General features: G+C 37.6%; 2 protein-coding genes across 7 annotated transcripts; both read left to right on the top strand.

Annotated features, from left to right (window-relative positions):
- Positions 1-376: 376 nt before the first annotated feature.
- On the top strand, positions 377-6091 carry LOC121970818 (importin subunit beta-1-like). Of its 5 annotated transcripts, none has more exons than XM_042521807.1 (4): positions 377-656; positions 1672-1711; positions 2795-5203; positions 5300-6091. In XM_042521807.1, exons 3-4 carry the CDS (start codon positions 2802-2804, stop codon positions 5496-5498), a joined length of 2601 nt encoding a protein of 866 aa, XP_042377741.1. In that variant the 5' UTR covers positions 377-656; positions 1672-1711; positions 2795-2801; the 3' UTR covers positions 5499-6091. The 5 variants fall into 5 exon arrangements, with proteins under 5 accessions (XP_042377741.1, XP_042377733.1, XP_042377758.1 ...); XM_042521799.1 differs by having other exon boundaries at positions 1672-1825; XM_042521824.1 differs by having other exon boundaries at positions 1606-1711.
- A 1223-nt stretch (positions 6092-7314) lies between these two features.
- On the top strand, positions 7315-13149 carry LOC121970804 (importin subunit beta-1-like). Of its 2 annotated transcripts, XM_042521780.1 has the most exons (4): positions 7315-7560; positions 9701-12115; positions 12212-12417; positions 12633-13149. In XM_042521780.1, exons 2-3 carry the CDS (start codon positions 9708-9710, stop codon positions 12408-12410), a joined length of 2607 nt encoding a protein of 868 aa, XP_042377714.1. In that variant the 5' UTR covers positions 7315-7560; positions 9701-9707; the 3' UTR covers positions 12411-12417; positions 12633-13149. The 2 variants fall into 2 exon arrangements, with proteins under 2 accessions (XP_042377714.1, XP_042377706.1); XM_042521772.1 differs by having other exon boundaries at positions 12212-13149.
- Positions 13150-24885: the final 11736 nt, after the last annotated feature.

The following is a 24885-nucleotide window of genomic DNA, read 5'->3' as shown; positions in this document are numbered from 1 at the left end:
TATTAATATTTTTTTATTTCCATTTAAAATAATTTTAAAATTTATTAATAATTTGTATATCAATTAAGGATATAGAATTTAAAACTCAACTGAGTGTATTATTAAATTTTTTTCAAAATTTAACATACAATATATTATTAATTTTTTTTATTAAATAATTAGGAATTTAGAATCTACAAATTAAAATTGATAATACTAGGACTAATATTTTAAATGGGTGAGTCCAAACAACAGGTTCATAATGACAGACTTGAAGGGCATATTGGGCAGAACAACAAATTTATAATGCTGTTTTGTAATAATTAAAAAAATGGAGGTGTCTTTCTGATTTGCTTCCCATTATAATTTGTAAATGTGAAAAGAGGGCAAATTACTAAAAACTCCTGCTTCGCAAGCAGCGGCGAGCGGCGTCAGCGTGCACACAAGTTTCCTCCTTCGCTTTTCCAGTGCCCCCCTCGTTTCCTAGGGTTTCCCCAACCCGCCGCTACGACGCGGCCTACCCGCTCCGCCGCCATCCATTTCCGATCGGTTTCGAGATCTCCAGGTGCTGATCTCCTCCTTCCTCGGAAGGACGTAAGTGATCCAAAGACTCCTTTTGCCTTCTCTGTCTCGTCCAAGTTTGGCGTTCTGCCGTCGCCGCCTCTGGAAGTGACGAAGTAAGTTCGTCGTTTTTATCGATTTTATTTTTCAGTTCCAGTTTTTTTTTTCCCGAGAGCTGACGTGCGTATCAAAGTTTATCTGCTTTTAGCGGATTTATGCTGTGTTTTGCGGATTTGTGATCGGAGATTTTGTTGTTCATGTGACTATGGTCAGATTTAACTTGTTTGAACGGACTTCAGCTTTTGGGTACTTCACCAGCTGATTTATCGTTTACTATTCTTTTCGACCATTTACTGGGTAGTATTTTACTTGATCGATCTGTGATCAATATCTTTAATATTCAATTAGGTCTGCTGATCTTTTTTTGCACTATAAATTAGCCTTAAAATGTTTACTTTTTTCATGTAATTTGCATTAATTGTTTCAAAATGCTTATCGCCGTTTCCTTTTGTGCTTGCATAGTATAGGATATGAACGATTGCCATCACTGTGGAGTGAATTATGCGCTCTGATCTTCATGTAATTTGTATTAACTGATTCAAAATGTTTCTGATCGTTTTATTTGTGTTTGCTTAGTAAAGGATATGAATGATTGGCATCACTGTGGGTGCAATTTTGAATTATACTTTAGAATGAGATCTGAACCCGTGGAATTCAATCTCTCATTTAGACGATCTTTGGTGCATATCTAGGATTTGAGGAGAGGATCATGAATTATGCTTATCTGAACAAAATTTGACTTTTTAAGTTCTAAATTTTCCCATTCGTCAAGATCTAATGTAGACAAACATAAGACTCCTGAATTATGTCAAATTGAATGGGATCTGATTTTCAAAGATCTGATTAGCTATTGTAAAGTTGTTAACATGTGATGAATTGTCTTGCTCGAGACTCCTGAATTTCTCCGTTGTACTTCGATATTCATTTTTATAGCTGCATATGTTTTTTGTGTTTATTTAAAACTAGTGTAGTCTGCCAATTATTTACTTGTTTGAGAGAATCTAGGTATGCCAGAGTTGAAAAAATTTCAAGCAAGATTCATAACCTTCCTATCTACTTTCCTCACTGCAGCAGGATAAATCTTCATCCTTCATTGACCGCATGTTGAGCTGTAAGTCAACTAGCAACAAAATTCTTGAGAGGTTGCTGCTTCTATATTAACTAATTTAGGTGGATCGAGATTTCTTTACGATGTGAACTGTAGCATTCTCCCTTGTCTATATAGGTATCTTTCACAAATTTATATTATAAGGATTGCAATGATGCCCTTATGCAAAAATTGAATGGTAGTCTTACTTGTGTTGACAATCTTTAGATATGTTTTCCACTTACGAATTTAAGATGGCAGGATGTGTTGATTTCTATAGTTTATTTATAATTTTTTGTTAGATGATGAAGTGAGAGAAAATAGGTGATATGAATATTTTTTAAATACAATCACTAGCTGTAGTTAGCAAGGTGAATTGATCAGAAATGTTTGTTTGAGTGGTAGATATAGGTCATGGGAAATTTTGGTAAATGGAAGTAAAGGTATTTTAAGAATACTGAGTAATTCAAGTGATATAGCATTCCATAGAGCTCAGTTGAGTGAAAAGATCCATATAGCTGGCGTCAAGTAACTGGGACTAACATGACTTATGGATGTTGTAGGCTGTAAAACTCTTTTGGTGATTTTTACATCATCATGATTTAATGTAGATGGAGATAGTACTGTCAAAGTTTTCCAATTAGAGTTGTAATTCAATTTTGTTTGATTGAGGCATTTGTTATGTCTTGATTTGAGGCAAATTTAATTGACAATTATTTTTATGCCCTGTCTACATGCTCAATGTGATAGAATTTTCTTCTTACCTGATTTGAGCATCGTTTTGAGCAAAGCAGATTCTTTGACATTGGCTTCAGTGTGCTGGATTTTCTATCTCTCTTCCTCTCTCTCTTTTCTCTACCTTATATGTCTGGTTGTACAGATATGGTCACAAATCATCATATTACGAGATTTTATGTAAAAATAATATTTGTGCAATTAATGTCGTTGTGGGAAAAATATGGAGGGGTGATTTTTTTGGATCAATCTTTGTATATTTCTTTTCATGAATAGTTAGATAGTTCTTATAAAACAATAGATGACCCTACTTTGGTAAATAATGCTGTATTTTACTTATTTTTATTTTTTGTTTCTTACTATCATTTTCAGAGGTTCAATGGAGGTCACTCAGATTCTCTTGAATGCACAAGCAGTGGATGCTACTGTTCGGAAACATGCAGAAGAAAGTCTGAAACAGTTCCAGGAACAAAACCTTCCTGCTTTTTTGCTATCTCTTTCTAACGAGTTAGCCAACAATGAGAAGCCTGTTGATAGCCGAAAGTTGGCAGGCTTAATACTTAAAAATGCTTTGGACGCAAAAGAACAACTGAGGAAAGCTGAGCTTGTTCAGAGATGGTTGTCTTTAGATGTGACTATCAAATCCCAGGTTAAATCTTGCTTGCTGCACACTCTTTCATCTCCAGTGCCTGATGCTAGGTCTACTGCTTCCCAAGTTATTGCTAAGATTGCTGGTATTGAACTACCTCAGAAACAATGGACTGAACTTATAGCGTCTCTACTCTCAAACATACATCAGCTCCAGTCGCATGTTAAGCAGGCTACACTGGAAACTCTTGGCTATATATGTGAGGAAGTTTCTCCACAAGTGGTTGATCAAGACCAGGTCAACAAGATACTTACGGCTGTAGTACAGGGAATGAATGCTTCAGAGGGAAGTACAGATGTCAGGGTTGCTGCGACAAGAGCATTGTATAATGCTTTGGGTTTTGCACAAACAAATTTTTCAAATGACATGGAACGTGATTATATTATGAGAGTGGTCTGTGAAGCCACTTTGTCTCCAGTTGAGAAGATCCGGCAAGCTGCATTTGAGTGTTTAGTAGCTATCTCATCTACCTACTATGACAAGCTTGCATCATATATGCAGGACATATTCAATATCACTGCAAAAGCTGTGAGAGAAGATGAGGAGCCTGTTGCTCTGCAGGCTATAGAATTTTGGAGTTCAATCTGTGATGAGGAAATCGACATCTTGGATGAATATGGGTACTCTGCTGATTCTGAAGTGCCTTGCTATTATTTTATTAAGCAAGCTCTGCCTGCTTTGGTTCCCATGTTATTAGAGACACTTCTTAAGCAAGAAGAGGATCAAGACCAGGATGAAGGTGCTTGGAACCTTGCGATGGCAGGAGGAACTTGTTTGGGTTTGGTTACACGCACAGTTGGGGATGACATCGTGCCTCTTGTGATGCCATTCATTCAGGAAAACATCACAAAACCAGACTGGAGGCAGAGAGAGGCTGCCACTTATGCATTTGGTTCAATTCTGGAGGGTCCATCATCGGACAAGCTCATCCCTGTCGTCGATACTGCTTTAAACTTTATGCTCACTGCCTTGACGGAAGATCCAAATAATCATGTCAAGGACACTACCGCTTGGACACTGGGAAGAATATTTGAGTTTCTCCATGGATCTATGTTGGAGGTTTCTGTCATAACTCATGTGAATTGCCAGCAGATACTTACTGTCCTCCTTCAGAGCATGAAAGATGTTCCTAATGTTGCTGAAAAAGCCTGTGGTGCTCTTTACTTTCTTGCCCAAGGTTATGAAGATAGTTCAGGATCACCACTGTCCCCTTTCTTCCAAGAGATCATTCAGTCTCTCCTTAATGTCACACACAGGGACGATGCTGGGGAATCCCGCTTGAGGACAGCAGCTTATGAGACACTGAATGAGGTTGTGAGAACGTCAACCGATGAGATAGCCCCAATTGTGACTCAGTTGCTCCCAGTTATAATGATGGAGCTCCACAAAACGCTTGAGGGCCAGAAGCTGTCATCAGATGAGAGAGAGAAGCAGAATGAACTGCAGGGCCTTCTTTGCGGGTGTTTACAGGTTATCATCCAGAAGTTGGGAGCATCTGAGACAACAAAGTATGGTTTTATGCAGTATGTTGACCAGATAATGGAACTTTTTCTCAGAGTATTTGCTTGCCGGAATGCCACAGTGCACGAAGAAGCCATGCTTGCAATTGGTGCCCTTGCATATGCTGTTGGGGGAAATTTCATAAAGTACATGCAAGGATTTTATCCATATTTGGAAATGGGTCTTCAAAATTTTCAGGAGTATCAGGTATGTGCTATCACTGTTGGAGTGGTTGGAGATCTATGCAGAGCATTGGAGGATAAGATACTACCCATTTGTGATGGAATCATGACACAGTTACTGAAGAATCTCTCCAGTAGTCAGTTGCACAGATCTGTTAAACCCCCAATATTTTCTTGCCTGGGAGATATTGCACTAGCAATTGGGGAAAATTTTGAGAAATATTTAATCTATGCCATGCCTATGCTACAGAGTGCAGCAGAACTGTCTTCACATACTGTTGCAACTGATGACGAAATGCTGGAATATGCCAATCAACTTAGGAATGGGATCCTGGAAGCATACTCTGGTATATTGCAAGGTTTTAAAAACTGTCCAAAGTCCCAGCTCCTAATGCCTTATGCACCTCACATCCTTCAATTTATTGATGCACTATACAACGAAAAGGACATGTATGTGCTCATGCTATGATTTTGATATGTTCTAACGAATTTGAGTGATTAATCTTTCTTCTTGCTGAGTTAGTTATTTTTTTCCTGTTTTATTAGGGATGATGTTGTTATGAAGACTGCGGTAGGCGTCCTAGGGGATTTAGCTGACACCCTCGGCAGCCATGCTAGTACATTGATGAACCAGTCTGTTGCAAGCAAAGAGTTCCTGGAAGAATGCTTATCCTCAGATGATCCATCCATAAAAGAGTCTGCTGAATGGGCTAAGATGGCCATTAGTCGGGTGGTCTCTCTTTAATCGTAAAGAATGGTGTTTTATGAGTCTGCATATGCATAGTTGTCAAGTCTGGTCTGGGGTTGCATACATGTTTCAGTTGTCACCAGTTTGCACACAGGATTTTTTATGGGCAGAGTCGCGCGGGCTATTTTCTTATATAGACATGAGCATCATGTATTGGTTTCTTCCCATTTCAATGGGAACTTGCACTGCAAATGATCCAACTACGCCTATCATGCAGGAAAGCTGAACCTCTTGTGGAAAATCCATAAGGGGCTACAGATAGGTTGTATTAAGGATCGGGATTAAATTGTCATTGCATTATCCCAGTGCCATCATTTTGCAGCATAAGCAAGTCTATAATTTGTATTCTCTTGGTCTATGAAGCATATTTTTACATATTCAGTTAGATACTGAGTACTGCAACTGTCAGAGCATTTGCTAATTTTCCTTTTTAGGAATTTTGATTTCCTTTTGGGAATTTTGTCTTAGTTATTTTGTATCTTTGGAGATGAATACTATTGGTCGTCCTCCCTTGGAGCAATTGTAGAATTTATATCATGTTATTGCTCGGTCACACAAAATTGTCACTTATTGCTCAGTGATTTCGTTAATTTCACCTGTTTTCCCATTTATTGAATTACCTTTATAGTGGTCGGGTTTTGAAGTTCATTGTAAGGTTTTTTTATATACTTTAATCTGTTGCCTATGTAATTCATGGTACTAGTTCATCTCCTTTCTTTGTTCCTAGAATCACATAATGCTTATTTTTTGCGCTGAGATTAATTGCTACACGTCTCAATGTATGGTTTGTTGTTGATGTACTAGTCAATGTGTAAATAGTAAAGTACTCATTGTGATTATGTTCATTAGCTTAATGAATGTGGTAGAATGAACATTAGATTTGCCTCCTGTTCCCCTTACTGTGACTATTTATTTATGCAGTATTCATTCAGAAACTTATTGTGTTATCTTTCTCATGTTTGAGCTTGCTAAGCAAGGATTTGAGTAAGTTCTTGTCATTGTTGATGCAATCCTTTCAGCATGCATATTCATTGATGCAGACTTTTTATTTGGTGAAGATTATTCTACAAGAAAAAAACTTGGAACACTTTCATTTGGAAGTGCAAAACTGAATAGGGATCAAGCAGCAATAACAAGTCTGGGTCCTGCTTTGCGGGACGAGTATCTGGTTATTATGTTGCATAATTATTCGCATGAAATAAAATAAACAGGAATATGGATATTTCATTTTTTTTTTGAATTGGTTTATTGAATTGTTTTATTTAATTAAAATAAATGTTAAAGGAATAATTTTTATAATTAAAAAGAATTCTATATAAATAGTCTCTTTTACTGATATTCGTTTGATATGTTTGTTTGACTTTGACCAATTCAATTGATTTGATGTCTTTAATAGGTTAGATTTGGTGGTTCCCTCTTGTTGGACTGGTTTGACAGATTAGATCAATCCAATTAGATTGATTACTTAGATCAATCCAATTCAGATTATATCTCCTCAATTAAAATATATAACGGATAATTTAAAATTATAATAGATTTATGAATGTCAAATTTTATGTTTTCAAATAAAATATAAAAATAAGATATAATTAAAACTTGGATAAATTTTAAAAAATATTCTTTTATAAATATTTGATAAACTTTTCTCATAAACACTAACTAAATAACTGGTTGAGTTCATCAGGGTTCGAACTTCTGATAATTTGGGGAAGAAAAGATGCTTCGTCTTGTAATAGAAATCTAAGGTGTTTTTTGTGATTTGTCTCCCATTATTTGTTGTAAACTGTTAAAACAAAGTGGGGGGAAAAGGAAAGTTATCGAAAATTCCAGCTTCGCAATTGGGGGTGGTGTAGATCGCTTTTCCTTCCCCCCTTTTCCTAGGGTTTCCCCACCCGCAACTACGCCGCGGCCAGCCCACTCCGCCGCCTTCCATTCCGAGTCCGAACGGGAGGTGCTGATCCCTTCCAGAAAAGGACGTAAGTGATCTCAAAGACTTTCCTCCTCCATCACAGCCAAGTTGGGGGATTCTTCTGCCGTCGCCGCCTCTGGAAGTGACGAAGTAAATTTTCTTTTCCCGTCGATTCTATTTTTCAGATCCAGATCGTAGTTCCAGGAGCTGACGTTTCTACATAAGTTTATCTGGTTTTAGCGGATTTATGCTGTGTTGTTGCAAGCAATTTGGCAGATTTGATGTTTGAATTTTATTGTTTGATGTGATTATGGTTAGGTTTCGCTTGTTTGGACCTAAAGTTGATATTTTGGGTACTTCACCAGCTGAGTCATAGTTTACTAGACTTTTTGATGATGTATTGGGTAATATTTCACTGGATCGATATTTCATCAATTTCTTCTTATGGACAATTAGATCTGTATGGTTTTGTGCTCTGTAAATTAAATTGATAATCTTTTCTTTGTTTATGTAATTCATATTAATTGATTCAAAATGTTTCTTACCGTTTTATGTTGTGTTTGCTTAAGATAGGATATGAATGGTTGGCATGGCTATGGGTGTAGTAATTTTGAAGTATTCTCTCCAGTGAGATCTGAATCTGGGAAATGCGCTCTCTCTCTTTTAGATGATTTGTGGTGTATGTCAATGATTAAGGATAGGATCATGAATTTTGCTTATCTGAAGAGAATTTGACTTCTTAAGTTATGAATTTCGCATTCATCAAGATTGTGTAAAGATAAGAGCATTGAATTATATTAAATTGAATGGGTTCTGATTTTCAGAGATCTGACTTTCATGTGAATGCGATGAATCATCTTGCTCAACAGTGCTGAATTTTGTCATCATACTTTGATTTTTCTTTTCATAGCTGTCTACCTTGTTACTGGTGCCATATGCCACTCATTTGTTTGTTTGAGGGAATTTGAGTATGTCATAGTTGAGAATGAGTACAACAAGAATCATAAACTTTTGTTCTTTCTACCTGGCTTACTTCATCAGGATGAATCTTCATCCAATATTGATCATATTTTGAGCTATAAATCAAATAGCAATCAAATTCTTGATGATGTTGCTGGTTCTGTGCCAACTAATTTAAGCAAATCTAGACCTCTCTACTGCATGCATTATAGCATGCACCCTTTTCTGTAAGGGTATATTTATCAAATTTTAGTATTATAAGGATTATGCAACTGATGTTCTTATGCAGGAACTGAATGGTAGGGTTAATGGCAGACAGTCTTTAGATTTCTCCTCTTATGAATTTTAGATGGTAGGATGTAATGCTCTCTATAATGAAGATGGTATGCTAGTTCTAATAGGTGATAAAAAAAAAAAAAAAAAGTTTAGGTGATATGAATATGGTCAAAGACAATCACTAGATTTTATAGCTAAATAAGTTGAATCCACCAGATTAGGTGGTGTGACAGATTGGGATAGTCTAAGAAAATTTTGGTTAACTTAAGCAAAAGTATTTTAAGAGAATTGATTACTCAAATGCTATAGATTTTCAGAGAGTTCAACGGAGTGAAAAGATCCATATAAATAGTTTGGACTCAAATAATTTATTGTTGTTGTAGAGATTTTCTTGATGACTTTTAAATTTTCATCATGATCTAGTGTAGATTGAGATGGTAGTATTAAACTTTGCCCAATAGAGCATGATTTGATTTTTGAAGCTTTTATTTCTTTTTTGAAACTGTCATGTTATAGTTCAATTTCCATTTTTGTTGTTATCTACAAAATTATCTTTTTCCATTTAGCACTATTCAATTTTATTCAATTCATATTGATCAAGGCTATTTGCTATGACTTGAGTTGTGACAAATTCAATCAAGTATTTTTGTGCCCTATCTACACCTTCAATGTGGTAGAATTTCTTTTTCCCTGATTTTGAGCTTATCACATTGAGCTATAAGCATTTTTTGACATCTTTGGTTCAATGTGCTAGATTTAATCTCTACCTCTCTCACACTTGCTCATAAGTCAGTTTGTGCAGATAAGTCACAAAACCTTTGAATGAAGGGCGAGAGCATTTTACAGAAAATTCATTTGTAGGATTAATGTCCATGTGAAATTGAATGCGGGGCTACTTGTGTGAACAATCTTTGTATATTTCTTTGCATGAATTTTGAGATTTATATAGGATATCTGATGTAAAATATTACATGATTTTATTTGTGCTCTAATTTTGTATGAAAATGCTGTCCTTGTAACTCGTTAACTGTCTGTTTATTGCAACCATTTACAGAGGTTCAATGGAGATCACTCAGATTCTCTTAAATGCACAAGCAGTGGACGGTACTGTTCGGAAACATGCAGAAGAAAGTCTGAAACAGTTCCAGGAACAAAACCTTCCTGCTTTTTTGCTATCTCTTTCTAATGAGTTAGCCAACAATGAGAAGCCTGTTGATAGCCGCAAGTTGGCAGGCTTGATACTTAAAAATGCTTTGGATGCAAAAGAACAACTTAGGAAAGCTGAGCTTGTTCAGAGATGGTTGTCTTTAGATGTGTCTGTCAAATCCCAGATTAAATCTTGCTTGCTGCAGACCATTTCTTCGCCAGTACCTGATGCTAGATCTACTGCTTCCCAAGTTATTGCTAAGATTGCTGGTATTGAACTACCTCAGAAACAATGGACTGAACTAATAGCGTCTCTACTCTCAAACATACATCAGCTCCAGCCACATGTTAAGCAGGCTACGCTGGAAACTCTTGGCTATATATGTGAGGAAGTTTCTCCACAAGTGGTTGATCAAGACCAGGTCAACAAGATACTTACGGCTGTAGTACAGGGAATGAATGCTTCAGAGGGAAATACAGATGTCAGGGTTGCTGCTACAAGAGCATTGTATAATGCTTTGGGGTTTGCACAAGCAAATTTTTCAAATGACATGGAACGTGATTATATTATGAGAGTGGTCTGTGAAGCCACTTTGTCTCCAGATGAGAAGATCCGGCAAGCTGCATTTGAGTGTTTAGTAGCTATCTCATCTACCTATTATGACAAGCTTGCATCATATATGCAGGACATATTCAATATCACTGCAAAAGCTGTGAGAGAAGATGAGGAGCCTGTCGCTCTGCAAGCGATAGAGTTTTGGAGTTCAATCTGCGATGAAGAAATTGACATCTTAGATGAATATGGGGGTGATTTCACAGCTGATTCTGATGTGCCTTGCTATTATTTTATCAAGCAAGCTCTGCCTGCTTTGGTTCCCATGTTATTAGAGACACTTCTTAAGCAAGAAGAGGATCAAGACCAGGATGAAGGTGCTTGGAACCTTGCAATGGCAGGAGGAACTTGTTTGGGTTTGGTTGCACGCACAGTTGGGGATGACATCGTGCCTCTTGTGATGCCATTCATTCAGGAAAACATCACAAAACCAGACTGGAGGCAGAGAGAGGCTGCCACTTATGCATTTGGTTCAATTCTGGAGGGTCCATCACCAGACAAGCTCATTCCTGTTGTCAATGTTGCTTTAAACTTTATGCTCACTGCCTTGATGAAAGATCCAAATAATCATGTCAAGGACACTACCGCTTGGACATTAGGAAGAATATTTGAATTTCTCCATGGATCCACTTTAGAGACTTCTGTCATAACTAATGAGAATTGCCAGCAGATACTTACCGTCCTCCTTCAGAGCATGAAAGATGTTCCCAATGTTGCTGAAAAAGCCTGTGGTGCTCTTTACTTTCTTGCCCAAGGTTATGAAGATAGTTCAGGATCACCACTGTCCCCTTTCTTTCAAGAGATCATTCAGTCTCTCCTTAATGTCACACACAGGGACGATGCTGGGGAATCCCGCTTGAGGACAGCAGCTTATGAGTCACTGAATGAGGTTGTGAGAACGTCAACTGATGAGACAGCCCCAATTGTGACTCAGTTGCTCCCAGTTATAATGATGGAGCTCCACAAGACTCTTGAGGCCCAGAAGCTGTCATCAGATGAGAGAGAGAAGCAGAATGAACTGCAGGGCCTTCTTTGTGGCTGCTTGCAGGTTATCATCCAGAAGTTGGGAGCATCCGAGACAACAAAGTATGGTTTTATGCAGTATGCTGACCAGATAATGGAACTTTTTCTCAGGGTATTTGCTTGCCGAAATGCCACAGTGCACGAAGAAGCCATGCTTGCAATTGGTGCCCTTGCATATGCTGTTGGGGGAAATTTCATAAAGTACATGCAAGGATTTTATCCATATTTGGAAATGGGTCTTCAAAATTTTCAGGAGTATCAGGTATGTGCCATCACTGTAGGAGTGGTTGGAGATCTATGCAGAGCATTGGAGGATAAGATACTACCCATTTGTGATGGAATCATGACACAATTACTGAAGAATCTCTCCAGTAATCAATTGCACAGATCTGTTAAGCCCCCAATATTTTCTTGCCTGGGAGATATTGCATTGGCAATTGGGGAAAACTTTGAGAAATATTTGATCTATGCCATGCCCATGCTACAGAGTGCAGCAGAACTGTCTTCGCATGCTGTTGCAACTGATGATGAAATGCTGGAATATGCCAATCAACTTAGAAATGGGATCCTGGAAGCATACTCTGGTATATTGCAAGGTTTTAAAAACTGTCCAAAGACACAGCTCCTAATGCCTTATGCACCTCACATCCTTCAATTTCTTGATACTCTATACAACGAAAAGGACATGTATGTGCTCATGCTATGTTTTCGATATGTTCTAATGAATTTGAGTGATTCATCTTTCTTCTTGCTGACTTAGTTGTTATATTCCTCTTTTATTAGGGATGATGCTGTTATGAAGACTGCAGTTGGCGTCTTAGGTGATTTAGCTGACACCCTTGGCAGCCATGCTAGTACATGGATGAACCAGTCTGTTGCCAGTAAAGAGTTCCTGGAAGAATGTTTATCCTCAGATGATCCATCCATAAAAGAGTCTGCTGAATGGGCTAAGATGGCCATTAGTCGCGCGGTCTCTGTTTAATCATAAAGTATGGTGTTTTATGAGTCTGCATATGCATAGTTGTCAGGTCAAGTCTGGTCTGGGGTTTCATACATGTGTCAGTCGTCAGCAGTTTGCACAGGATTTTTTTATGGGCAGAGTCACACAGCCATTTCTAATATAGACATGAGCATCATGTATTGGTTTCTTCCCATTTCATTGTGAAATTGCATTGCAAATGATTCAACTACGCCTATCATGCAGGAGAGCTGAAGATATTGTGGAAAATCCATAGGGGCCTATAAATAGGGCGTATCCAGAGACTTTTGTAGTCAAATTTCCATTGCATTATTCCAAAGCCATCCTTTTGCTGCATACAAGCAAGTCTATAATTTATAGTCTCCTGGTTTCTGGAGCATGTTCCACATTTTCGATCGAGTTCCAAATACTTACAGTGTCGGAGTATTTGGCCATCTTCCTTTCGGGGATATTTTGCTTTCCTTATGGGGATTTTGCCTTAGTTATTTTGTATCTTCGGAGTTGGACTGCTGTTGGTCACCCTCCCTTGGAGCAATTGTAGAAGTTATATTGTGTTATTGCTCTGCTACAGGTAATTGTCATATATTGCTCCGTAATTTCATCCATTACACCGTTGCATTCATGTGTATTGTCATTGAATTTATTGAATAACTTCAGGTTGCTCTATTGGTTACATGTATGATCTTTTATGTATTGTAATGTTTTTTTGCCTGTTTAATTCATTGGTAATAGTTCATATCTTTGTCGTGATTCCTTTGCTGTACTATTTACGTTCATAGTTTGGTTGTGTTGTTTATAGTATCACATAACGAGTATTTCTGGCGTTGGGGTGATTCCAACTAAGTCTGAAACACATGGTTTGTTGTAATAGACAATATCTAAGTTGGTCTGACATAATTATTTGATTCATTTTACTTGCATGATCTATTTGATCGGTTTGGTTTCAGACGAAACCATGATCAACTTGATTGGCTTATCTACGTGATCGACTTGATCACTTCTCAACTTGGCTAACCTAACCAACTCAATTGTGCACTTGACTAACACACTTAGCCACCACGTCCCAACTCTGCCAATATTAACTCAGGTGGCCAGACTAGGTCACCCACCAACTTGCCCGGGTAACATGTATGATCCTCTTAAGTCAATCGGTCCATTCTTCACACCCAATTGCCCCATGACTCAATCAACTTGCCTAGCCCAATTGGCTAGATTGGTTCCTTGAGACTATTGAGCTCACTTGCCCTAGCCAATTCATTAAACTTGCTTGACGTAGCCCGTTGGGTTAACGTGATTGAGCCAAATAAATATAAAGTTACACAAGGAAGCTTTAAGTAACATAATTATAAATTTTATGGAGAGTTCGATTTTAATTCAAGATAAACACTTGTGACATATTTAACACATGTAAATTGGACACGAAGTAGTGTTTTAGTGGCGAGTAAGTACCAAGTAAGAACTTACAACAGTCGAAAACTATTGCTAATACTATTGCAATAAAGGGGATCAATCTACATGTTGTAACAACACCACATCTAAATGTCAACTTATCATTTCATGGGAACAGCTATTGCTAAACTAGGCCAAGGGGCAAAAGGACAAAGTCATCTAAGCCTCTATTTGGATGGAGTGAAGAAAGTTCATTAACTGTAGAAAAAGAAAAGGAAATAAAATATTTATATTGGGTGAGGTTAATAGGGAGTGTAACGAAGATTAAATATATAAAATTATAAAAATAACTTGCATTTTCTCTTGTGGTGAACTCTGACGATCATAATGGCAAAGGAGATCTCAACCGAAATCGCTAGTAAACCCAAACGTCTTCACATTCTACTCCCCCCACCCCATCTATGCCCCGACTTTCTTAGCTCTTGTTTTCCCTTTCTTAATCTCTTCTTCCCTCAATTTTCTCATGTGATTTTGTTCTTGGATAGTGAAAGGCACGACAAAGATGATCACGCTGAGAAAGTCATATGGTAAGGTGTTTAAGTTGGAGGAGGAGGAGGTGGCGATGGAGTCGTAGACCATCAAGCACATGATTGAGGATAATTGTGTCGACAATGACATCCCTATTGGATCGAGAAACGCTAGAAAGGAGGTGAATTGCGCTCGTAGCTTTCACTTGACATAATCGAAAAACTCGACGAGTAACGCAGCGGAATAAAACAAAATACATACACAGAAGGACCCAAGTGTTTTACTTGGTTCGGAGCCTTGGGCGACTCCTACTCCAAGGCTCACGCTCGATGAGCGTTTATTTTAGGCAATCACTATAATATCACGAAAGAGTACAATTATGAAATAAGTACAACTGTAAAATAAACAATACTGACAACTAAATTAAGAAATTAAAGCTCCGGGTCGTCATGGACTTGTAACAACACTTCTGGGTCGCCTTGTTAGCAACATACAGGAGTCAGAACACTTGAGAATTGTTGATCCAAGGCTGCTGGTCGAGACCCCTTATAAGGACTGTTGGAGGCGCCTCAAACCCCCTTGAGGGCGCCTCCAATCGCCGAGTCAGTTGTGCGTAAATAAGCTGAGAAGAAGTCTTCGTCTATCCTGTTGAAGGTGTCTCCATAAGCCTTGAAGACGCCTCCAATGTTGTCCGAGGCGCCTCAAGCTACCACGAGGGCGCCTCTAGCTCCGCTGTGCGCAAACTCTTCTCTTTTGCACCCGAGGCACCTCAAGCTCCACGAGGATGTCTCGGGTACTGTTCATCCGAGGCTAATCTTGCTCCTTTGTCCCTGTAAAACATGTTAGTCCACAAACCAACCACATATCCTGCAAAACAAAGTTAGCACACACAATAAACATAATAATATGGAAGTATGATAGTCATGGACTGTCCGATTTTGACTTCGGATTTCTGACCGAAAACCCTAGGTCGAACCGACGGCTACTGTTCCCTCTTCCAGGGAACGCGTCCTTATCTACTCCACTCAGGAGAGCATACATGATGCAATCTGATCCTCCAAATCTACTGGACTTTCTGTCTAGGGTTACCACCCCCTAGGGGTTTTCACCACCTAGAGTTACCACTCCCTAGGATCTAAGGTTACCCCCTTAGGATTTCCTCCACTTAGGGTTACCACCCCCTAAGACCTAAGGTTACTGCCCCTTAGGAGTTTCTTTTACCTAGGGTTACCACCCCCTAGGGTTTTCCTCCTGCCTAATCGCAGTTATGACTTTCCTGAAAAACCTCATTCACACATGTTAGATAACACATAATCTTAACTTTGAATCCTTTGTCATTATCAAAACTTGGGTTCGATCATCGGATGCTTCCCGCACCAACAATCTCCCCCTTTTGATTATGATAACTAAAATTCAAAGTTAAGCAAAAAGACACAATAAAAAGTGATGTAAAGATAATAGTGCAAGCATAACTGAAAAAATAGCGCAAACATAAATTTAATACAAAGCTCCCCCTTAATAGCAGCTTACAAAAACTTTCCCTTAATAAAAGCTCCTTTTAAAATTTTATTTTGAATTTGAATTACTCTCCCCTTTTGCCATATATCAAAATAAGTAATAAAATAAATAGAAAATTAGAAAAGTGACCAATGACCTTAGCTAAGAATAACTTCTTTTTGAGAGATATTTTATCTTTTTAGAATTTTTTAATAGAGAGTTAGAAATACTTTGATAAGCTGATAAGTTTTTTAGAATAACTTTCCTTGTAAATACTTTTAGCTAAGTGAAAAAGTTAAAAAAAAAAAACTTTTTCTCTTAAATTAAATTTTGAGCAGCCTTTTTGAAAAACACTTTAGATAAATTTGAAAGACTTTTGAAAAATTTTCAGCTAAATTTGAAGTACTTAGTCAAATTTAAAAAGCTTTTAAAAAATACTTAGTTAAATTTGAAAAGCTCAAGAATACTTAGCTTTTTACCCAAGTGAACTCAAAATCTCAAAACTTAATTTTAGAAATAGATTTAGCTAAGGGAAAGTTTTGATTTGAAAAATAACTTAGCTAAAAAGTTTGTAAAAATAAATGATAAAAACTTTAAAGTGTAAAATGTTAAAATAAACTTTTAGAAAAGAACTCTTTTAGGGTTAAAAAGTTGATTTAAGCACTACCACTTGATTTAGATAATTTTAGCTAAGGTCGCTCTCACAAAAAAAAAAGATTCAACAAGTCTTATAGTCCAAGCATGAGTAAAAAAAATCAAACTCAATACTTAATTTTCTTGGCCACATGTCTAACCATTAGCTATTAGCTGTTTACCTAGAGGGCAATAATTTTCACTTGGCTAGTCAAGTTAAGTTAGTGATTCAGTTATATTTGACTAAATCTGGATAACTTAACTTGATTAATGTAAGTTAGGTATTTATGGCCCAGACTTATGTCGATGCACAGACATAAACATACTATGTTAGAGTGTATACTAAAGCCTAGTTTTTTTGTATAAAACATTCATTTAGAAATAAAGAATCACATTGGTCAATCAACTACATTTATGCTAAGTGTAGTTGTTCAATTAATTTATATTGTAGATAACATGGTGTGTGGTGTCACACACAGAAGATAATATTATCAATTCCTTATAAATTATAAATAGTAGCTCACGACTGAGATGGAAAGGAATAAACTATTGGAATAGTTGTAGTGTAATTAGGTATTAGTTTATCTTGACTGATAAATTACACTAGTACACTATGAGTGTATTGAGCAAGACCATTTAAGATAAGTTCTTTTTATACTGACTTAATAAAAGAACAAAACCTTAGTTATTATGGAAGTGTGTGCTCTTAATCCTAATATAATAACAAACACATATATTTAGTATTTATTTATTTGACTTATCAAAGGGTGAGATTTAACTTGATAAATCAATAGGCCCAATAAGTTGGGAAATGATATTACTTATAGTGTGTGTTGTTGATTATAGAAGGAAACTATGTCTTAGTAATCTAGGTTGATAATGTCCCCAAGAGGAGCTCATAAGGATTGTCATGTTAAACCCTGCAGGTGGACTTAGTCCGACACGACCATAAAGTTGAGTGGTACTACTCTTGGACTAAGATATTAATTAAAGTGAGTGGTCAGTTACTCAATTAATTAGTGGGCATCCGACATCTTAAACACAGGGAGATTAACACACTCATGATAAGAAGGAGCCCAAAATATAATTTGGGATTGATGCGGTAGTTCAATAATAATTTTTTAGTGGAATGAATTATTATTGATGAAATTAAGTTGAGTATTCAGGGTGAACACGGGAAGCTTAATTTCATCGGGAGACCAAAACCAATTCCTCCTCTCGGTCCCTATCGTAGCCTCTTATTTATAAAGTATTATACCCACCTTTATACTCATCCTAAGGTGGTCGGCCAAGCAAACTTGGAACCCAAACTTGGGCCGACCAAGCAAATAGGATGAGCCAAGTTGTGTGGCCGGCCCTAGCTTGAATCCAAGCTTGGTGTGGCCGACCACATTAAATTAAAAAGGATTTTTTTTTAAATCTTTCTTATGTGGATACCATGATTTTAAAAGAGAGTTTAAAATTTAAATCTTTCCTTTTATAGGTTTCTACAAAAGATTAAATGAAAAGTTTGATATCTTTCCTTATTTGTAGTTAAAAGGAAGATTTTAATTTTTGATAAAACTTTCCTTTTATAAAACCATCCTCGTGATTTTAAAAGAGAGTTTTAAAATTAAATCTTTCCTTTTATAGTTTCTAGAAAAGATTAAGAAAAGATTTAATATTTTTCCTTATTTGTAGATTGAAAGAAAGATTTTAATTTTTTATAAAACTTTCCTTTTATGAAACCATTTTCATGATTTTAAAAGAGAGTTTTAAAATTAAATCTTTCCTATTATAGTTTCTACAAAAGATTAAGAAAAGATTTGATATATTTCCTTATTTGTAGATTGAGAGGAAGATTTTAATTTTAAAGATAACTTTCATTTTTGGAAATCATCCACATGTTTTAATAGAGAGATTTTAATTTATAAAATTTCCTTTTATAACCAATCATGAAGGGAAAAATTAATACAGAAATTTTTATTTTAAAAATTTCTGAAAACAAATTAGAAAATTTAATTCTTATGATTAAACTTTCCTTGCTTGGAGAATTAGAGATGGCTGACCACTTTAATAAAAGAAAAGGAAATTATTTTTTATTAATTAAAATTTTCTTTTCATGGCAAAGAAAATAAGGAAGTTTTATTAAAACTTTCTTTATTTATCAAGACCAAGGATTATAAAAGAGAGGGAGGGGGTGCCTTCACAAGGTGAACTCTCTTCTATTCCTCTCCTCTCTTCCTTGGTGTGGTCGGCCCTCTTATTCTCCCTTTTCCTTTTTCTTTCTTCTCCTTGGTCGAACCTCATCATCTCTTGGAGCTTGGAAGGTGGCCGGATCTTGCTAGGAGAAGAAGGAGGAAAAGGAGGCTTTGTTTCTAACATCCCTTGGAGCTTGGTGGTGGTGGCCGAGACTTGCTATCTCTTGGAGAAATTTGCTTGGCCGAAACATGGAAGAAGGAAGAAGAAGGGCTTGGGTGGTTCTCGTCTTGGAAGATCGTCGCCCACACGACGCCCGAGATAAGAAGAGAAATACGGTAGAAGATCAAGAGGTTGTTGCATACAAAGAAATGTATAACTAGTAATTATTTTCCGCATCATACTAGTTTTTTCTTTGTATGAATTCCAAACATAAGAGACTAGAGATTCTAGATATTCGGATTTGTTTCGAGTTTGTGTTTCTATATTTTTCGATCTTATGATTCGATTGTTCTTTTAGTTAAACCTAGAGTTATATAAAGAAATTAAATATTGAATTTCGTTAAGAGGCTTTGTCGAGGCAGTGGTGGATGTTCCCATACCCAAGAAGGTCAAGTGTCTCGCCATGTTTGACCTAGAAGCCGATTTTCGAAATAAATATTTAATTAAATTTGTAATATAGGTGGATTTGGATCTATAATGTTAAGTATCATTTGCGATCCAAGTCTAAACCTCTAAGAACAGATAAGTTAAATTTGGAATCAATAATGTTAAGTTTTGTTTGCGATTCCATATTTAATTTCTAAAGAACACAATAGGTTGTTAAGAAAGGTTCAAGACTTGTACAAAATTTTTGTACAGGGGAACCAGTACGATATTCCTAGGACCAACCAACATACTGAACTAGATTTAACCCTAGGGTGCTTGTGAGATGCTCTGGCTGAAACTAGGGGTACATGATTTCTAAGAGGTGAAATCCTAGGCTAAACTAGATTTATGAACAAACTAGCAAAAGTTGGAAAAAATATTTTTCCTAGGATTTCAAAACCAATTTAAAAATATAGTAAGCAGATTAATTAAATAACATAGAGATAAGTGCTAATCTACTAAGCGTGACAAAAAGCCAAAAGATAGTCATCCATACATGAAGTAGGAATAGGTCAAATAGATACAATGCAAGTCCGAAACAGGATCAAATCAGAGGATCATCAGCTGGAGGAGGTGATGGAGGCCGCTCGGGTATATGCAAAACTCGATGAATCTCCTCTCGGAGAGTAGTGAAGTCAGTCCGTAGTGTACGGAAGCTGTCCAGGATGAGCTGTCATATCAGCGCGGAGGACCGCTCGAGATGAGCGAGTCTATCCTCAACGGATAAGGAAGTGGAAGGCTGAGCTGACGTCGAGGGCTGTGATGGATCGAGAGGCTCTCCAAATATCTGATCATGAGTAAACTCAAATAACTCCTCTCGTCCCTCAAGTGGATGAAAGAACTCATCTGGGGATAGGCCAAATCCCTCGGCTGGAGCAGAGGGATCATCCTCAACTGAATCGGCTGACGGCAGTCCACCTCTCCATGCTAGGACCCTCTGAGCAGTGATATCTATATGTGCTAATCTAAGATGGCGTTGGCCAAACTCATCATAAGGTGTAAGGGGAATAGTCGTCCCCTGAGTCACATCTATGCCCTCTATAGTCGACAAGATATAAGTCAACACATGACAATAGGGCATGTGGACTACTCGGGACGTGACGAGACTAGCCGCATGAATAGTATTATAAAACATATGCAATGCAATGTCTATGTCTAGATGATGACATAATGCATATAAAAATAAAGAGTGAGATGGACGCATCTTCGGGACGTCCCGAGATGTGATGGACATAATGCATGCAGTCAAGACTCTATACATGACGTAGTCCTGGACCCTAAGAGAGATCGACCTAAAGTCAGAGACTCCAAGTGGTCTCTCCCCCTCCAAAAAATGCACATAGAGTGTATCTAAAGTGATGTGGGAGTAGGACTCATCAAAAGGCAGATCCCTACTGGGATAGCATAAGAAGGGGCATGCTGACTCTCTAAGACCTAAACTGGTACGTATCATGGTAGGGGTAAACAGAAAATCTTTTCCACCAACTCTGGTGGAATAGGTTAGATCATCAACCCTCTCAAGGTTGTTGTAAAACTGGACACATAAATCTTGGTTTACTGCATTACTGCAGTAAACCAGTCTATCAAGCTGATAGCGTGCGATCATCTGAACGACAGGCTGACAATAACTAGTAAAAAAATGGCCTACTCAAATATCTACATTTAATTACAGAGTATGAATGCTCAATGAAACTAAGCCTATGTTGCTCAGTGGGGAATCTAGCATCGGCAGAGGGGGCAGTGCCCGATGTGGACGTAACATTGCATCGTTTCCTAATTTTGACCATATACACATAAAATAGCAAAACAAGCATAACAAACATATATATGATGATTTAAAATAGATTAGGGTATACTTAGGAGGCATTGTTAGGTTTAGGTGAGGGAAACTTGGGTTGAAGGCGCCTTGGAAGGAAGAAATCACCGATTTGGTACGTGGGGATCGCGAGCAGAAGACTAACAGAATCACTTCTGTTCGCTGTAAATTTTTGGGTTGAGGGCGCCTTCAACATCTTTGAAAGTGCCCTGAAGGCGTTGTCGGAGGCGCCTCGGATATGGTTCGAGGTGCCTTAAGACAAGTTGGCGGGACTTTTCCCACCGCTTCTCGAGGGCGCCTCCCTTGTGTGGGAGGTGCCTCCGAGTGACACCTATGTGTCCGTAGTTTATGTGATTATGTTTAATTAATTTTTTTTTTAAAAAAATAAAAGTTTTTAAAAGATTTTGAATAAGTTTTTTAAAAAGATTTTTTAAATAAGTTTTAAAAAGATTTTTAAATAAGTTTTTTTTTTTTGACTTAGTTAACTTTAAAAAATTATTTAATATAGTTAAATAATTTGATTAATTTAATTTAATCAAGTTGATTAATTTGACTAAATCCATTCTAAATTCATCTCACCCGTTTTTAAGTTTTCAATCAGGAAATCTTATGTAGTTTTGTGATATGGTTATCTTTAATTTAGATTATTTCTAAGGATTAATTTATATTTGAGTTAAACTTAGATTTTTCAATTGGTTAATTAAGTATACATTTCGAAGATTGGTTCCCAAGCTGTGGCGAGGTACTAGACCTTCTTGGGTATGAGATCATCCACCACTTTTAGACAGAGTCTTTCAAAGAAAATATATATTTAATTTTCTTTTTGAAACCCCTAGATTTAACTAAACAAATGTAAATTACGCCTAGGTCCTTAAACTATCCTAATCTAAACATGCATATAAAAAAATTAAATAAGCATCAAGCAATTTTATCTATTTATTTTAGTTGCACTGTTAGCTTTGCCATTATCCAAACCCACTGTAAGCTCTCTCATTTCTGGTACTAATTTAGAAAATTTAGTTTCTTATTTATTAAAGAAGTAGGCCAAATACAAATACAAGTCGTATTTATCACTTGTAAATCGATCAAATAAAAAAAATTAAACAAGCATCAAGCAATTTTATCTATTTATTAAGATAAATTTTCTATTGACCCCCCTAAATCATAGCCTCGATATGGTCTATCAAGGTAATGTACTTGATCCTTGGGGACTCAATATTGACCAAGTCCAACTTGATTGACCAAGTCTAACTTGATTGACCAAGTTAGACTTAGGTACCCATGCTTAGACTATCTTTCTATTCGGTATGTTAACAAGTGATAAATAAGACCGATATTTCTTTTTAGCTTTAAATCTTAGTCCGGATCGATTGTATACGACTTTCTGTTTTCCAAGAATCAAGTCAAGATTCTTGGAACCCAGTGTAAACCATTCCAATGCAGTCTTTAAATCCTTGACTTGAGTCTTCAGGCTGGAATTCTCTTCCTCAAGTTTTTGGACTTGAGTTGAGGTTCCAGTCTGAACAGGGTCAGCCAAGGATTCAGTATTAGTCGCTTCTTTAAGGGATGTTACTTCCTTTAGAAGCGACTTGATCCGAACATTAGACTTAGCTAGTTTACGCATTAAGTAATTTATTAAATTATACAAACGAAATTTGCTTACAGAGGAGTTCGATCCTTCGGAAACGGATACGGATCCGTAGCTTCTCTCGGACTCGGCTTCCGATTCATCCTCGCTTCCGGATTTGTTGATTTGGTCCCAGACCGTCATTGCGAAGAAACTCGTCTGTTCGAGTTCTTCACCGTCGGACTCTTCTGAAGAAGACTCGCCCCAAGTTGCTTTCAGAGCCTTCTTCCTTCTGGGTTTCTTCACGTCTTTCTGGTTCGGACAGTTGGCCTTGATGTGCTCCTTTTGATTGCATCCGTAGCATGTCACCTCGAACTTCACCTTTGGTTGGGCCTCCTTGGATTGGATCACCTTTTTAACGCCCTTCTTGTTGAAGCCCTTCTTCTTTCCGTAGAGTTTCCTCACCTGGTTGACAAGTTCGGCCGTGAGCTCGTCGTCGTCGTTGTCCGAATCTGGTTCTTCTTCCGACTCAGGTTTGATTCTACGCCTTCTGCTTGTACCTGCAACCAAAGCTACACCCTTTTCGGCTGGGCGTGCATTAGTCTGCTCATGCAATTCAAACTCAGAAAAAAGTTCATCTAACTTTATTGACAAGAGATCCTTGGATACCTTGTAAGCATCTACCATGGATGCCCACAGGGTATTCCTAGGAAAGGCATTGAGTGCATACCTTATAATGTCCCTGTTCTCCACCCTTTGGCCGATTGCGTGGAGTCCATTCAATAGGTCTTGTATGTGGGCGTGCAGTTGGCTTGCCGTTTCATTTTCCTGCAATTTAATGTTATATAGTTTATTTAAAATAAGGTCTCTCTTGCTTACCTTTGTGTCTGAAGTACCCTCGTGTAATTCGATCAATTTTTGCCATAGTTCCTTTGCACTTGAGAAAAGTCCTACTCTGTTGGTTCCTCCTTTGTCAGGCCACACTTGAGGGTGCAGGTTGCTTTGACATTTGCTTTTACCTTCTTGATTAGAGCTGCATCGCAGTTCTCGCAAGGTAGTGGCTTGTCGGCGCCGTCAGTTGGTAATTCCAACCCGGTTTTGATGATCATCCAGACTTCAAAATGAGTCTGCAGATACGCCTCCATCCGACCCTTTCAGTAACCGAAGTCGTCTCCGGTGAAGAGCGGTGGACGGGCGGTGCTATACTGTCACGCCCCAGAGGAGTCCCTGTCCGAAGAAATTTCGGCAGCATCTCCCCTGTACGGGTAACAATCTGAAGCATTACTACATACAAAATATACCTCAGCCACACTCGGCTGGAATATATATACAAAATATAAACAACATGACACGCAATTTAATATACTCAGCCTACCCGGCTGGACAAAAATGAAATACAACCACGCAGTTTATAGCATCAGCCCACTCGGCTGGAACAAAATAAATACAACCACGCAGTTTAAAAAGCCTACACGACTGAACGTAAACACACAGCAGCGGAAGACATAAAACGATACGAACGTAAAACCAACAACGACAATAACAAAAATACATGTCATCACCGACTTGACCCAAAATTGACATCGACTTATTGAAAAACAAAATACACAAAATCAATATACAATCCAAACGATAACAAAACCCAAAAAGAAAACTATCCTCGAGTGTGATGTGGGACCCATGACTGGCAGCCAGCATCTTTCCAAGCATCCATGACTCATCTACCTGTTACCTAGCGAAAGAAAATAATTTTGTGGGGTGGTGAGTATTGGAACTCAACGGGTAAGGAAAGAGATAGTGCATGAACATAATATATAAGTAGAGAGTGTCAACAGTATACAGCCTCATAAGAAGAATAACAGATACTATAATAGAACCAAAATGAATGCTCATACCTGAAACCATATCCTAGACTAGGTATAGTAGGTCAGAACTGGTACTAATCTGCTACAGTACTGCTCATACTACAGAGGTAATAAGCAAGGTATATACAAATTTTCAATAACTAAACATCTACAATGAGAATATATCTCAACATAAGTAGACATATCAGCATATGTGAACAACAGCAGTAAGTAAGCAATATCAGCATATATAAACAACAGCAGCCAAAACAAACATAATAACAACAGCGTATGCACGGATGGTCACTCCCGCCCACCTCTCCGCACCATGACCCCTGTATGGTCAAGAGGTCGGGTCAGTGACAGACTGTACACCAC

The sequence above is a fragment of the Zingiber officinale genome, chromosome 1B, assembly GCF_018446385.1.
Source record: "Zingiber officinale cultivar Zhangliang chromosome 1B, Zo_v1.1, whole genome shotgun sequence".
NCBI lineage: Eukaryota > Viridiplantae > Streptophyta > Magnoliopsida > Zingiberales > Zingiberaceae > Zingiber > Zingiber officinale.
Note: the sequence above shows the minus strand (reverse complement) of the source record. Positions and strands in the feature narration are given on the sequence as shown.

Coding starts and splice junctions, on each gene's coding strand:
- LOC121970818 (XM_042521792.1), top strand. CDS start 2,802: ATGGAGGTCACTCAGATTCTCTTGAATGCACAAGCAGTGGATGCTACT. Junction 5,204..5,299: donor CTATACAACGAAAAGGACAT/GTATGTGCTCAT, acceptor CTGTTTTATTAG/GGATGATGTTGTTATGAAGA.
- LOC121970804 (XM_042521780.1), top strand. CDS start 9,708: ATGGAGATCACTCAGATTCTCTTAAATGCACAAGCAGTGGACGGTACT. Junction 12,116..12,211: donor CTATACAACGAAAAGGACAT/GTATGTGCTCAT, acceptor CTCTTTTATTAG/GGATGATGCTGTTATGAAGA.